The following is a 13,989-nucleotide window of genomic DNA, read 5'->3' as shown; positions in this document are numbered from 1 at the left end:
AGACCATATAATCGGATTATTAGGTGTAAATTCTGATACAAATATATCTTATAAACTAAATATAGTACTTTGAATTGAGAAGCACTTATAGAGTTTTATTTCTTTCAGCCTTTTAATCTTCTGTTCTGAAATCAGTTTTCAATAGAACCTGGTTGCTTTCCAATCAAACAAACTGGTTTTCCTTTTTCTCATTTAATGAATAATCATTTGACAGATCCTTTTTGCAAAAATTTGTCTATGTAGAGTAATAATTAAAGCGAACATTTGAAAATGAATGTAAAGGATACATAAGAAGATAAAAAGGTAGTAGTAGTTTAACTAAAAACAATTTTAAAAAAAATACTCTTTAAACACAATAAAGAACAACAACTTAGTTGTAAATTGTCATTCACAATTAAAAACCATTATCTGCTGCTTTTAAGTTGCAGGTGCCGAAGTAGTTTTAAAACAATAAATAAATAAATGCAATATAAAAATTTAAGTACAGCATTTATACAGTGATGAAAATTAATAATAAACTTTACATAATTTACAATCATTGAAAATGTTGGTGGAAAACTTTTTATAAATGGCTGAATTAAATTCAAAAATAGTATGCAAGTACTCATTGAAATAAATTTATTTAGAAAATCAATTCGGAAAAAAGTTTATTTTATGAATCACATTAAACCATATTCATTATGCTCATCTGGATTAAAAAAGTTTACATAAATATTTCTTTTGAAGTACTTTGTAACAAAATAAGCTCCAAGAAAAAAATATTTTAAAAGAATAAGAAGGCTTGCTAAAGTTGACAATTTATAAAAACAAACTCATAATTCATAAAATACATTCCAACTACATCAAATATTAATTGATAAAATTTAATGACCATAGAAGGTCTATAATTTGCAGACATTTAAAACTATCCCAAAAGTTTAAATTTTTAACTATTATTTATAAAATTGGAGGGAAAAAAATGAATGGTTTGCATTTAGAGCAAACTATATAATCCTCAAAAATCCGAAAATTAAAAGTTTTTTCTAACTTCTTACATTTCTACTCCTTTAGAATAAATTTCTATTTCATTTTCAATTCATTCGAATCACACATTTAAATGTATTACGATTACTATAAAAAAACTTTTAATGCAGAAACTTTGTTTGAAATATATTATAATTTATTTTTAACATTATTTCAATAATAATTAAACTCGTTAAAAAAAATCAAGAAAATCCGATTTAAAGTAATAAAAACCTGATTTAAATAAAAACACATCAGAATTCTTAATATTTAAAAAAAAAATAATAAATGGCGAACCCTCTTTTTTGAAATTTTTGCATCAAGTCTTTAACGACTAGACTGCAAAATTGTTATACTTTGTACAAGCTCTGCTCTACTTCTCATAACTACTATGTATGGTGAGGTTTCTCAGAATCTTTAGTGTACATCAGTTTTTTTACAAATAAAATAACATTATGGGGGAAGATGATGTCTAGTTTAATTGTTGAATATAGACAAGTTGCCTACATTCATCAATGTTGAATATAAACAAGCCTCCCTATTCTTTTGAAAAATTTTAGGACTGAAAAAATGTCACAGAGTTAATGATAATTATGAGAGTGAATGTCCTTGAGTATAGGTGTGAGGCCTCCTCTGGAACTTCATGTATAGGACACCTAGAGCAGACTCCAGGAACACCTGATGATATGGATCGTGGATGCCTAAATGTGTGAGGTCATCGATACCTAAGGATGCTATCTGATAGAGTTCAGTGATACCTGCAGCAAAGAAGTTTTGCATGTACATAGGAAGGCCAAGTGATATGAGCCATGCATGGAGACTTGTGTAGTTGGGTTCAATCACTGGGGCTACACAGGAATCGGATAGAAAGTCATTGGGAACCTAAACAAGGAATAGATGTTAAATGATGCAGTATCAACAGACAAATGAAATAAAAAGTACAGAAACAATTAAACTCGGTGGCGCGACAGCCCAGAAAAGGCAAAGGCCTATTACTGTGCCCATCTCAGTTTTCTTGACCTTCGGCTCTTGGGGTGCAAGAGCAAATATTCCGGTTGGGTGGTCGGCTGAATGCGGAACTCCAAGTTCTTAATTCCCAAGCTTGCTCGGTACTCGTTTTATCGACCCACTGAACGCTACCACTCAGCCACCGGGCACAGAAACAATTGACTTGACAAATTAGTTTTTTTTTTTAAAGTTTTCTTAAAAGTTACTATTTTACTTAGTAAAAACCTGGTGAGAGGAGTTAGTATTTGAAATGAGGAACTTTGATTAACTCTGAATTATATAAAAAATTTCACTGAATTATTCTAAATAGTATAATATAGTAATTCTAAATTGTAATGGGAATAGTAATTCTAAATAGTACAATAAAAAAAATAAGAAATTGAACTGATCAAATATAAATGTACGAAATGGTAAAATAATTATATTGTTTGTTGGAATGTTATAAGATAAACCATTCTGAGAAAAAAGATATTCCATAAGCACATATAAAAACATCTTTACAAAAATTTTTACTTCATCTTCAATTTTTAATTTTATTATCTTAAAGAATATTCATGAACTAGAAAACCACAGTGAAACCTGTATAAGTTGACCACTTGTGGTGCTTAGCTTTAGTGGTCAACTTAGAAGAGGGTGCATTATTTTTGCTGTTTTGTCATATTGTTAATAGTTTTTTTATGCCATATCTTATGCTTTTTCATACATACCATGTTTATGTTGGTTGTGTTATTCACTTTACTTGGGCTATTTTAGATGTTAGCAATCAAAATAAAGATAGATATCTTTACATTTTTTAACACAATTATCATTTTTGAATTTTATTCAATAAATACCACATATACTTCAATATATGAGTTTAACTACAGAAATAAATAAAATGTAACATATACTAAATTAACAGTAAATTGATTTGTCTAAAATACAGACATGCCTGTTTCGTTAGTTATGCATGTCAATTATTTATCATAAATAATTTCTAAACTATTCATAAGAACATATATGCACTAAGAAAACATAACATTACATTCATTTCAAGATTTTAAAATGGCACATGTTCTAGTTATTTATCTGTTACAGAAGCTCTCAATTATAGAAATTAAGAAAATTTGGCCGCTATTCGGTACTCGGCCAGCAGGTTTTAAAAACCTGTCTTTGCTAAAATACTAATTTGCGCAGTCTAATTTGTATACTTTTTTGACAACGAACTCAAAAATATATGTTAAAAAGCGGCGAAAACAGATTACCCAGGTTTATGTCACAAAAATAAATAAATAAAAATAATAATAAAAAAATTAACAACATTTTTACAATTCTTTTTCACCATAATGTAATTCGCTATAGATAACCAACACAGCAAAAATAAAATGAGAAGGGAAAAAAAACTAAATGCAGTAATTAATAGAAAAGAGACATACTCCTCGTCGAGATTGCTGCTGTAAAGCTGTTATTCTAATTTGATCTAAAGCATCTGCTACATCAACTATACTATGTTGAAGCTCTTCTGAATACCTTTGGACTAAAGCTGGAGGAATGCCACAAAATCCAGTCTAAAACATACAAATATGTTATTAAGTAAAAAAATATAAATGATAATGGAAAGTCTCGTATTATACTATCTTGCTAACAGCCATTACTAAAAAAAAGTAAATCTAATCTGTATTTAATCAATATTAAAATTTTGATCAGTTTGATACAGTTGAATTAAGCAGAAATTTTAAGAGCTTCACTTTTTTTTCACTACTTTAAAATGTTTCACTTTGAGTTCTGAAAATTCCACAAAGCTTAACTCCATACAATTTAAGAAGTCAACATATTTCTTAATGTACGGTACAATTTTAATCTTTTTCCATATATTTTATTTAATCATTAGAGTTATTTGTAAGAAATTATAAGAGGAAAATAATATAAAACTATTGATTATTCAATAGAAGATTTCTGTAAAAAAAAAAAAAAAAAAAAAAAAAAACTCTTCACTGAACTTTTTTTTTAGTCACATAGCAATTTGTAAGATTTTGAAGAAGTCTCTCTACTCTTGTTCGCACTCAACTGTCAAAGGGATATTCCGAGGATCAAACCAAGGACCTGTGGCACAACAGAGCAAAGCGTTACCACTGAGTCATTTTTTAAAAGAAATTTATGCAATTTAAGTGTTAAATTACATTTGAGTTTTACAGTCGCTAAGCAGAAAACACAGGAGCAAAACATGCAAATATATAAATAATTTGCATTTAAAAAAATTACGAAAAAGTCAAGTATACATTATTTATTTATATACTGAGATAATGATTTTTAATTAAGTGTTTTTACACTCTCTATATTTAGTTTAATATTTTAATTATTTGATAAATAATTCTTTTGTGGTTATAAATAAGAATGCCAATAATTATGTTTCAAATAAAGGGAAACTATAAATAAGCAAGTTAAATTTAAGTAATATTTATAAAACAAATGGCAGGCAGTTAGATCAATTGGCAACAGCAATCCAATAAAATAAAAAAAACACTTTATAATAAAATGTAAAAAAAAAGTGTTGGAAGTGCATTGAATGCACTATTTTTAACTAAATAAAAATATAATAAGCATAATCATTAGATTCAATGGTTAATGAAAAGATTTTTAAAATACACTTTTAAATAAAATAAAAATAAATCAATTAATGAAATAACAAATAAACCATTTATAATAAAAACTTCGAGAACTTGTATTATTTCAAATGTAAAAACTGACCTTATCAGTATAAGGCTCTTCATATAGGTAAATTTTTTCAGCAACTAGTTTTTTATTCACTTTTGAAATAAGAGTGGGTGAGGGTGACCTTGTGTCATGGATCAAAGTCTGCAGACTACCCTTCCTCTGCTTAACTCTCCTATAAACGTGCCTTCCTGGAGAATCTTCCGCCTCTGTTGCAGGATCACTCACAATGTCATCGTATTCGTGCAGATTCCTTCTCGAAGATTTATTGTCCGTCCTCGAGAAAGAAGTCCACGCATAGACATAGCCCCCTCTTTCGGGATACGTTTCGGCCGATATCTGCCGACATCTAGAAATATTGTACGTGTAACTATTGTAGGAAAATTCACTAAGAAAGTCCTTATTTTTATGTGAATGGGACTTGTGACGATTATGCTTGTTCCTGACCTTCCTGGGAGAACCTGGGGATGACTTAGTACCAGATGTTGACAAGAAATAAGGAACACTTAAAGGACCTGGTTCGCTTTTGGGTAAGGAAGTGTCAACAACACTATTGTTTGTTGTTCTTCCCTCTTCATTGTTGACAATCTTTTGAAGAGGAAGAATGTTATAATTCATGTGTTCTTCAGAATGTTCATTTGTACTGGTCACTGCAGTAACGTCGTCCACGGTGGATGGCATGGACTTTGTAACGGATTCACCACTGAGGTCAAGATTATTCATGGCTAGAGTAGAGTCCGGTCCCTCTCTCGAGTGAGTGCCGCTCTCCGAGTGACTAGTATCTTGATCTTCGAGGTCGACAGTAAACTGGCCATTGCTTAAAGCTCTTTGAGAGGAGTCTTGTTGGATTAGGTTTTCGTGACTTGCGTAGCAACCAGAGTCTCTTGGAGACTGTTTTATTTGTGATTCATCCTCCAGGTCTTCTGGAAGAATAATAAAAAAATTAATAATTTTATAAATTAATAATCAGTTTTTAGCATGTTTAGTGCCACATCAATGACTGACACTGAACTTTGAATTTAAACCATACCAGTCATCTATGACTGAGAGAGTAAAATATGATATAAAATTAAAAACATCTACATTGCTTAGAATATGTATTTAAGAATTATTTTATTTAACTTTAGATTATAACTGAAATTTTTATTTATTTAAATCTGTAAGTAGTACACTTTGCACTGCTATACAACAATACAAGCGCTTTTAAACAGAGTGAGTGGTCTGGCGAGGAGTTCCTTAAAAATGTGGGTTGTTCAACATATTAATTAATAGAAGAATATAGAAAAAAAAATTTACAAAAATCATAAGTTTGTAAATAGATTTCAGAATAATGCCTTAGAATAACTTGAAAGGTTGCTACTAAATTATAAAATTAATTAACATAAATATAATTTTATTTAAATAACATTCTAGAAAATTTTTTAAAAACTGGTATGGAAATGAAAAGTATTTTTCACGTATTAAATAAGCACAAAGTATTTTGATTCATCGAAACAAAATAGTGTGTTTTATATTTATTTTCTTTACATTATAGATGTGTATTGAATTCAAAGAACACTAATATAATTTCTATAAAGGTAGCATAATAATTATTCTTTAACAAATTACTTAAAAACAGTATTATTTAATGTTTATAATTTTTAGAACCGTTAAGTTTTTAATTCAGATTTATAAATAACCAGTTCATTAGAAAGTATTTTCGGCGTAATAAGAAAATGTTATTTCTGAGAACTGCTGCCTGAGAATTTCTTTCTTCAATATTTTTATATTTTAATTTCAAATTATAACAATAATTATAATTTATAACCCTTATATAACTGTTACAATGTTCATCACAACTTGATTTTAAAAATAAGCAAGACAAGAAAGATTTTTAAATTTCTTACAACACAATTTTATGAAAATCTTTGTCTCTTTAATTAGTTTTAATTTTGATTTCATATTTCAAATATTTTATTCCATCTTTAAGCATAAAAAAAAAATTTCTGTTGGTAAAAATTCAAAATTTTGAAACACGAAAGGTAATTTTATGATCAAAAAATACATTTTTTTATTTCTAAAAAAGAAAAAATAATTGTATTATCAAATTAAAAATTTTGAAAAAACATTCAAGAAATTTTTTTTAAAAATTTAATTTTTAATCAAACAATTGTAAAAAATGAATGAAGTATTTTTGCTAAGGGCAATCATAAAATTTGTAAGATATGTTCTGAAAGAGAATAACTTTTTATAACATACATTGATATCCTACACATTTTTTGTTAAGAGAACTGCACACTGTGTCAATCTTGTTTCTCCCTACAATAGCAGTCAGAAACAAAATAGACAATATACGGATATTGAAATGCAATTATCTCAGAGAGTCATGAAATAATTAAAAGATAATTATTATTTGATGTATCAATCTTAAACTTTTGTAATTATGGTATTTTTTTAAAATACAGTTTTTAATATACAATCACAAATTATAAATTTGCAATTCAAAATTATTGTGTAATTAAAAACATCAAACTACATAGATTTAATAAAGAAAATCAAATGCAAAAACCAATACATGGCTCTTAAAAGTTCAAAACATGAAACTTCTTTTTAAAATTTATTTACATACATTAAGTATTTGAAATATATATACAGACGAACATTGTTAACACAAAATTGACAGGACTATCATAATTATTTCCTGACAACCGAATTTCGTTTTATCAGATGCATCATGTAAGCATTTTATTACATACTATTAATATATGCTATGTTCTAGATTAATGTATGTAAACAATTATATTGTGAACCAAACAAAATAAGCTAAAAGTTTAAACAATTTTATTTATTTGCCCATCTGCTATTTCTAACAATGGAAGAAAATAGAAATTGCATTCCTCATATTTGAATGATTGGGATTTAATTCACATGCTTATTTTCCGTTGTGCCTCCAGTTTCCTTTCATGTTAAGCGATAATCAGCTTGAAAATTTCATGTTTAACATGTAAAATATAACAATAATTGATTGCTGACTCACGGGACTGAACATAAGTTTCATATAAAGTGATATTTCATGTTAAACAGTTTTGTGTTTATGATGTTCGACTGTATATGGATAAAATTGCACACAAAGATTTTAAACATTTTGATATTATATTGATAATTATTAAATAAAACTAAACATACCTTCAATATCTAGGTCTACATCCTGTAAAATTTCTGCTGCTCTTAAAAGTTTAGAGCTGTGTTCAGGGTTCAGGATGCCCAAACTATCTAAGTCTACTTTTTCAATTTCTTTAAATGTATCTAATTCATCATATCCATTTAGAACCAGAACATTGGTATACTCCTATGAAATAAATATTACACTTAGAGCATAATATTACAATATATAAGATGACACATAAATTTGGTATCAAATAATTCCATTGAGCAGTGTTTCTCAATCCGATTCACTCGAAAGACCGGTAAAATTGTTCAGTGTTTTATCATGGACCGGTAGGGTTAGTAATTTGGACTATTGGCCTAATTTTAAAATCAAGACACTTAAAATGTTTACCAGTTTGCTTCTGATCCTTCACAAACTCTCTAAAATAAAAAAATATTTTGAGTCTTAACCTATCGCAATATAAATAAAATTTATAATTATTATAATTCAAATATTAATCTGCAGAGCAAGAAACAATGCTACACAGTATTCAATATGCCTTTTCAACTTTGATACACCTAATATACATTATATCAGTTCTCTTGTTCAATGACTAATAAGTTTGTTTTCCTTCCACACTTTTCTCAAAGCAGTTTAAAAATTAGGTTCTTAAAAAATTTATTCTGCTTGTTGAAGATAATAAAAAACAAAAGAAAAATGCATAGTAATTTAGTTTTCAAAAATTACAAGCATAATACAGTAAATCTTAAAACTGCCTCATAATTCAAAGTTCAAAGACTTAATATACATGAGTAACACACATAATATAGTGAACATTTTTAGAATTTAATTCTGTGTGAAAAAGTTTTAGTTTGGAGTAACAAAAATTAAACTTAGCAAAGGCATAAAAAATAAATGAGACTTATTAGAATATATGTCGTGAAAAATGAAAATTGGCACAGTGCTCTGATAGGTAAGCTTGGAGTTTATTTTACAATATTAACAGAGTCATTGATTAAAAAAATATTAACGGAACAACTTCAAATTAAACAAAACAAGATATTAGATTCTACCATAATGCTTTGAGATGACACTAAGAATAAAAAGTTAAAAAACAAAAACAATGTAAATGTAAAGATATCTTACAGCTGATTTAAAAAAAAAACAATTATCAAAAAATAAATTATAATAGAAAGTGTACAAATTAAATTAAAAAAATTTATATTGAATCAAATTTGGATGCTAAAAAGCAATTTATGATAATTGATGAGTAAATCAGAAATACAAGTTAAAGAAGATGCAAAATTTCAAGATTAACCCCCAAATGAGGCGGTGAGTACATTTTGCTGTACATAAAAAGATTACAGAAATTAAAATGAACAGAAAAAAAATTATGGCTAATATTTTTATATTTTAGTATAATAGAAATAAAGCATATTTAAAAAAAAGAGATTTTATCTTTAAAATGCTTTGAATACACTAATCATAGTTTTAAAAATTTATTACAGTATAATGTAAAACTGAGCACAAATAAAAATATTAACACATTCATAAAATAGAACACTCTCTAAAATAATTTTATAAAAAAGAACAAACCTTTTCTCAAAACTATGTCAACAAATAATTAACTCATTTTTAAGCAAATAATAATTACTTTTTCAAATCGTGAATAATTTAATTAACAAAAAATGAATTAAAACCTCTAATCCAATCTGCTTTAAGAGTTCTTCCAAAGTTTCAGGCTTTTTTGGCAGGTTTAACCAATCGATGTTATTCTTTCGGCGCCTGTGTTTGCACTTTCGCTCCTCCACCACTTCCTCTACGTTTATGAACTTGAAATGGCCAACTTTTCCTTGAGCCATACCAACCCAAATACCAGTTTTGTGCTTAGCAATGATATCAATAATATCGCCTTTCTGAAAAACAATGAAATATCTTTTTATTACGTAGTAAAAATAGAATTAACAAATTTACACTAAACTTTTAAAAATTAGTATAAAACAAATGTAAAACAAAATTAGGAGAAGTACAGTGATTACTGATAATTCAATATCAATACAGTCGGAGATTACTTCAAAGATAATCAATCAATATGTCTACGTTTGGCAAAGAATTGGTAAGAAAATTGCTTTTATTTAAACAATGTCACAAAAACACTTATTGGAATAATTTTAAACACTTGTTTCCAACGTTTTGAAATCTTGGCATTGTTTGATTTAGCATTAAGTCTAAGTTGTTCATTATCTTTTTAAGAAAGCATTATACAGAAATCATACTTTAATTTCTCCAGTTCCTCCTGATTACATCAAACAATAATTCTAAATATCCTCAGTGATAGACAGACCATGGGTTAGAGTCCCATTGCAATTACGTTAACCGTGGGAGATTTTCAAGGTTTTCCTCTCCGTGTAATGTAATTGAGGGTTAATTCCATCGAATAAATCCTCCATGAAGGCTAATTTCTCCTAATATTTGATCCAAAAGTTCCTTTGCCTTCTGGATTGGGTAAAAAATTACAAGGCTACATAGTTGAACATTGGTGGTCGTACACGCAGAATCGGGTTGGTTGTTCAATAGTGGTAAAAGAAAATTTAAAAAAAAAAAAAACATTTATATAAAAAAAATACATGCAACAACACAGTGCAGCAGTAAAGAAAACCTGAAAATACTATTGTTAAACAAAAACACTATTAAAACCTAGAAAAAATTTAAAAGTTATCAAGTAATCTATCAATTGTAGTATAAAACATATAATTACTTCATACTATCTGGTCATATTATACAAATTTACAGTATACTCATACATTAGTATACCTACATATCAAATAATTCAAAAAATTGTAAAGAATTTCAAACAAAAGACTGTTTATGATTAATCACTTATAAATCTTTTCAGTTCAAAAAAGTAACCTTAAGTTCTCATGAAAGTATTAATTGCATCCTAAAATAATTTAAAAATAAGTAAATGATTATTATAGTTAAGCTAATTTCACATTTTCTAATAATTTGTTTTATTGAAGCATTTTTTAAAAGTTGAACTATAAAAAAAAGGCATAAAATTTTTAATTATTTAAATTTTAATCTTCTTATATACAAAACTTAAAAATAGTTTATAAAATATTGTAATTTTTTTAAAATATTTAAAAATAGCTGCAAACATTATCTAAAATCGCAATAATTTTAATAAGAAAATTTTAGAAAGATTACCCTCTCAGATAATGCCATGAGAAAGATGTAGTGAAATTGTATGAAAAAGATAAGTCAGCACATAATCAGAACAGTTAAGTCAGCATAATGAAAAAATACAAAAATGATATAACTTTGAGAATGCAATACATTTAAAAAATTAATTTACATAGCAAAGTTAATGTGTTACATGCATTCAAGACATAAATCTTTGAAGGAAATAAAATTTGCATTTAGTATAAAAATTTTTTTAAGGAAGCATTAAGAGTGACTTACTTTAAAAGCTAGACCATCTCTATCATAGGGGCTAGGAGTACAATCAACAAGTGCACGAGCTTTCCCAATAAACGTCCCGACGTAGGAGTTGTGGTCATCCTCTCCAGCAGATGTCGAACTGCGGTTGCTACTCGTCGGGGTCGGAGGTTGTAGGCCTAAATGTTAAAATTAAATACATTAATTACAGGTACTGTAAATTGTAACAATAGAGAAAATATTTAAAAAAAATGTGTCTTTAGCATTCACAGTTTTAACTCTCCTTGCAAGTGGTGTGCGCAAAAGGGAAGTGTTAGGGATTTGAACCTCCCCAATTGAGGATCCACTTCCTTTCAAAAATGAGGAAATAAGAACCAATTATTTCAGGGAAAAAATATTTTTGTTTTACTTAACCAAAATCAAAATTTTTTTTACATAAAGAACAATTTATTATGAGATTAAGAAGAAAGGGAACTGCATACATTTACAAAAGGTTAGTCATTTCTACTTAATTCCCCTTTATGCCTTCTTTTAAAAAGCAATAAACCTTCTTCACAAATGAAAATTGCATCCCTCATGTTCCACAAAGCAGACTATCTCATATTGCATAAAAATGTCCTCTGCTTGATCTTTAAATTACTTCCATATTATCTAGGGTCTTTTAAACTTCCATCTATAATTTTTTTCAAACATCAGGTTTCGATGGAACCACTTTGTATAATTTCAAGTCAAAAATAGCCCCAAACAGAGAATTATCTAGAATTTCTTGGGCTGTGATATCAGGGGTCTGTCCAGACCGAATTTACTACCGTTTAGCGGTACCTTCACAAATTCAACTTTAGGAAAACGGTAGTTTCACAAAATACTTTTTCTTAAAATTTTATTTTTGTATCCCTTAAGAAACGATAAATCCATATTTTTGTGTTGATTTTTTTAATATAATTTTTAATTTTTCACAAATTATGTCTAAATTTTCACAAAATAGGTACCTCTCAGAAAAACCTAGACAGACCCCTGGATATAGTATATTTTCAGGGACATGATTAGGGGGAGACTCATTTTGTTGATGGTTATTCTGTTTGATGGTTATTCTGTTTCTGAGTCCCTGGGACACTCATATAAAGGCTCTTTCATGCTGGCTTTTATTTTAAATGAATAATTACCTTTTTAACTGAAATTATTTATTGCTGCATTATTTATTTTGCAACATATTTGTGATAGTTTACAACCGATAGTTACATTTTGATCCTTATTCTTCTCATCATTATGAAAAAGAATTGAAATGTTCATTGACAATTAAAAGAACTTATCAATTAATCCCTTTGGAAATAAGCAATTAGTTGTATTCAATCAATTTGTGATTTTGTATCGGTGCAATAGGTTTGGATTGCGGTATTATATTTTGTATATCAAGGTGATTTATTTTTATTTAATTTTTCATGCTTTTTTTTTTAAATCATTGGTTTTTCTCAAACTTTTTATTTATAAAATTATTAAGGATTTTCTATATTTCAAAAATTGTATAACGAAACTTAAACATTCTTCTTTGTTCTTTCCAAAAATAAAGCATTTATTTAACAAAAAATTATGAACCATGTTTTGTTATCCACAGACAGAAATATGTCATCACTTAAACTACTTTATTAATTTATAATTTAAAATGAAACCCTCTTTCAGTTAATTAAAACTTCTTCTTTAAATTGTTAACTATATATAAAATTCAAAATGTAAAGTTTAATTTAAACAAGATTTATATAATACTTATCTTAAAAATACAAACAATATTAAAATATCCCTTGACAGAATTAATTCAAATATTTTCCTTAATACTAAATATTGTCATTTTAAGTTGCAGGAAAAATTTATTTTTAATTGACAGAAAAACTTAACTATTTTTCAGTCAATTAAAAATAAAGTTCTTTGAAATTAAAATATTTATTTAGGAAATTATATATGAGTTAATTCTCTCCAGAGATAGATTAATATTGTGTGAACTTTTAAAATCAGTATTATATTTAGATTATATTGTATTATATTATAATCTAGTAAAAATTTTACATTTGATGCCTTCACTGCATAAATGTAGAATAAGCTGCATTCTTACCAATATCATCAAAGACCTAACAATAATTGAAATTGCCAATTCAAAATACAATTAGTAATACTTTTGAGATTGAATTGATCAGTTTCAAAGATTTAATGCTTCTTTTGCTTGATAATCTCATATGATAATCTCATTATGTAGTCTCTGTTGTGTTTAAAACACTATACAAAAAAGTCATTAAAAATATAATCCAACAATAGATTGCTTAATTAAATAAAATAAAAATTTAAAAAACTATGTTTTGGATTAAAAGGGGGAAAAAATATTAAAATTTTTGTCACGCCTGAAACAAGGCTGTGGGTGGACATGTAAGGCTTAGAATTTAACCCATTTTTTGTTTTATTGAGTGAAATAAATTTAGGTAACCCTCTCTAAGTTAATTAAGTTTTGTTTCAATAGATTTTTGTTAGGTAAGTAAAAAATTTTAATATCCTCCTCAATTGTTAAAAATTGATTAATTTATTCATTTAAAAAAAAATTTAGACTTTTAACTAATATTTAGGATTAGTAGAGATCATTTTATCATTTCTGCTAAAAGTGAATCAATTAATAATTAAATAATAATAATATGAATTTAAATAAGAGCAAAACATGTTGCTAAGAACAATTTAATAAAGAC

The 13,989-nt window shown here is 27.1% G+C and overlaps 1 protein-coding gene across 4 annotated transcripts in view; it reads right to left on the bottom strand.

Moving 5' to 3' along the window:
* Positions 1 to 1,448: 1,448 nt before the first annotated feature.
* Positions 1,449 to 13,989, bottom strand: part of LOC107439224 (SAM and SH3 domain-containing protein 1) — a 147,924-nt gene continuing 135,383 nt past the window's right edge. For 2 of the 4 annotated variants that reach the window (XM_043044429.3, XM_071177059.2), the window contains exons 7-12: positions 11,291 to 11,445; positions 9,529 to 9,744; positions 7,867 to 8,029; positions 4,738 to 5,624; positions 3,426 to 3,557; positions 1,449 to 1,884 (exon numbers count right to left, since the gene is read on the bottom strand). In XM_043044429.3, the coding sequence (XP_042900363.2) occupies positions 1,594 to 1,884; positions 3,426 to 3,557; positions 4,738 to 5,624; positions 7,867 to 8,029; positions 9,529 to 9,744; positions 11,291 to 11,445 (1,844 nt within the window). In that variant the 3' untranslated portion in view covers positions 1,449 to 1,593. The remainder of the gene's footprint in view (positions 1,885 to 3,425; positions 3,558 to 4,737; positions 5,625 to 7,866; positions 8,030 to 9,528; positions 9,745 to 11,290; positions 11,446 to 13,989) is intronic. The other 2 variants (XM_043044430.3, XM_071177061.2) reach the window with 1 other exon arrangement.

The sequence above is a fragment of the Parasteatoda tepidariorum genome, chromosome 2 (assembly GCF_982258835.1).
Source record: "Parasteatoda tepidariorum strain Cologne lab strain chromosome 2, Ptep-v5.0, whole genome shotgun sequence".
Lineage (NCBI taxonomy): Eukaryota > Metazoa > Arthropoda > Arachnida > Araneae > Theridiidae > Parasteatoda > Parasteatoda tepidariorum.
This window is presented reverse-complemented; position numbering and strand designations above follow the sequence as displayed.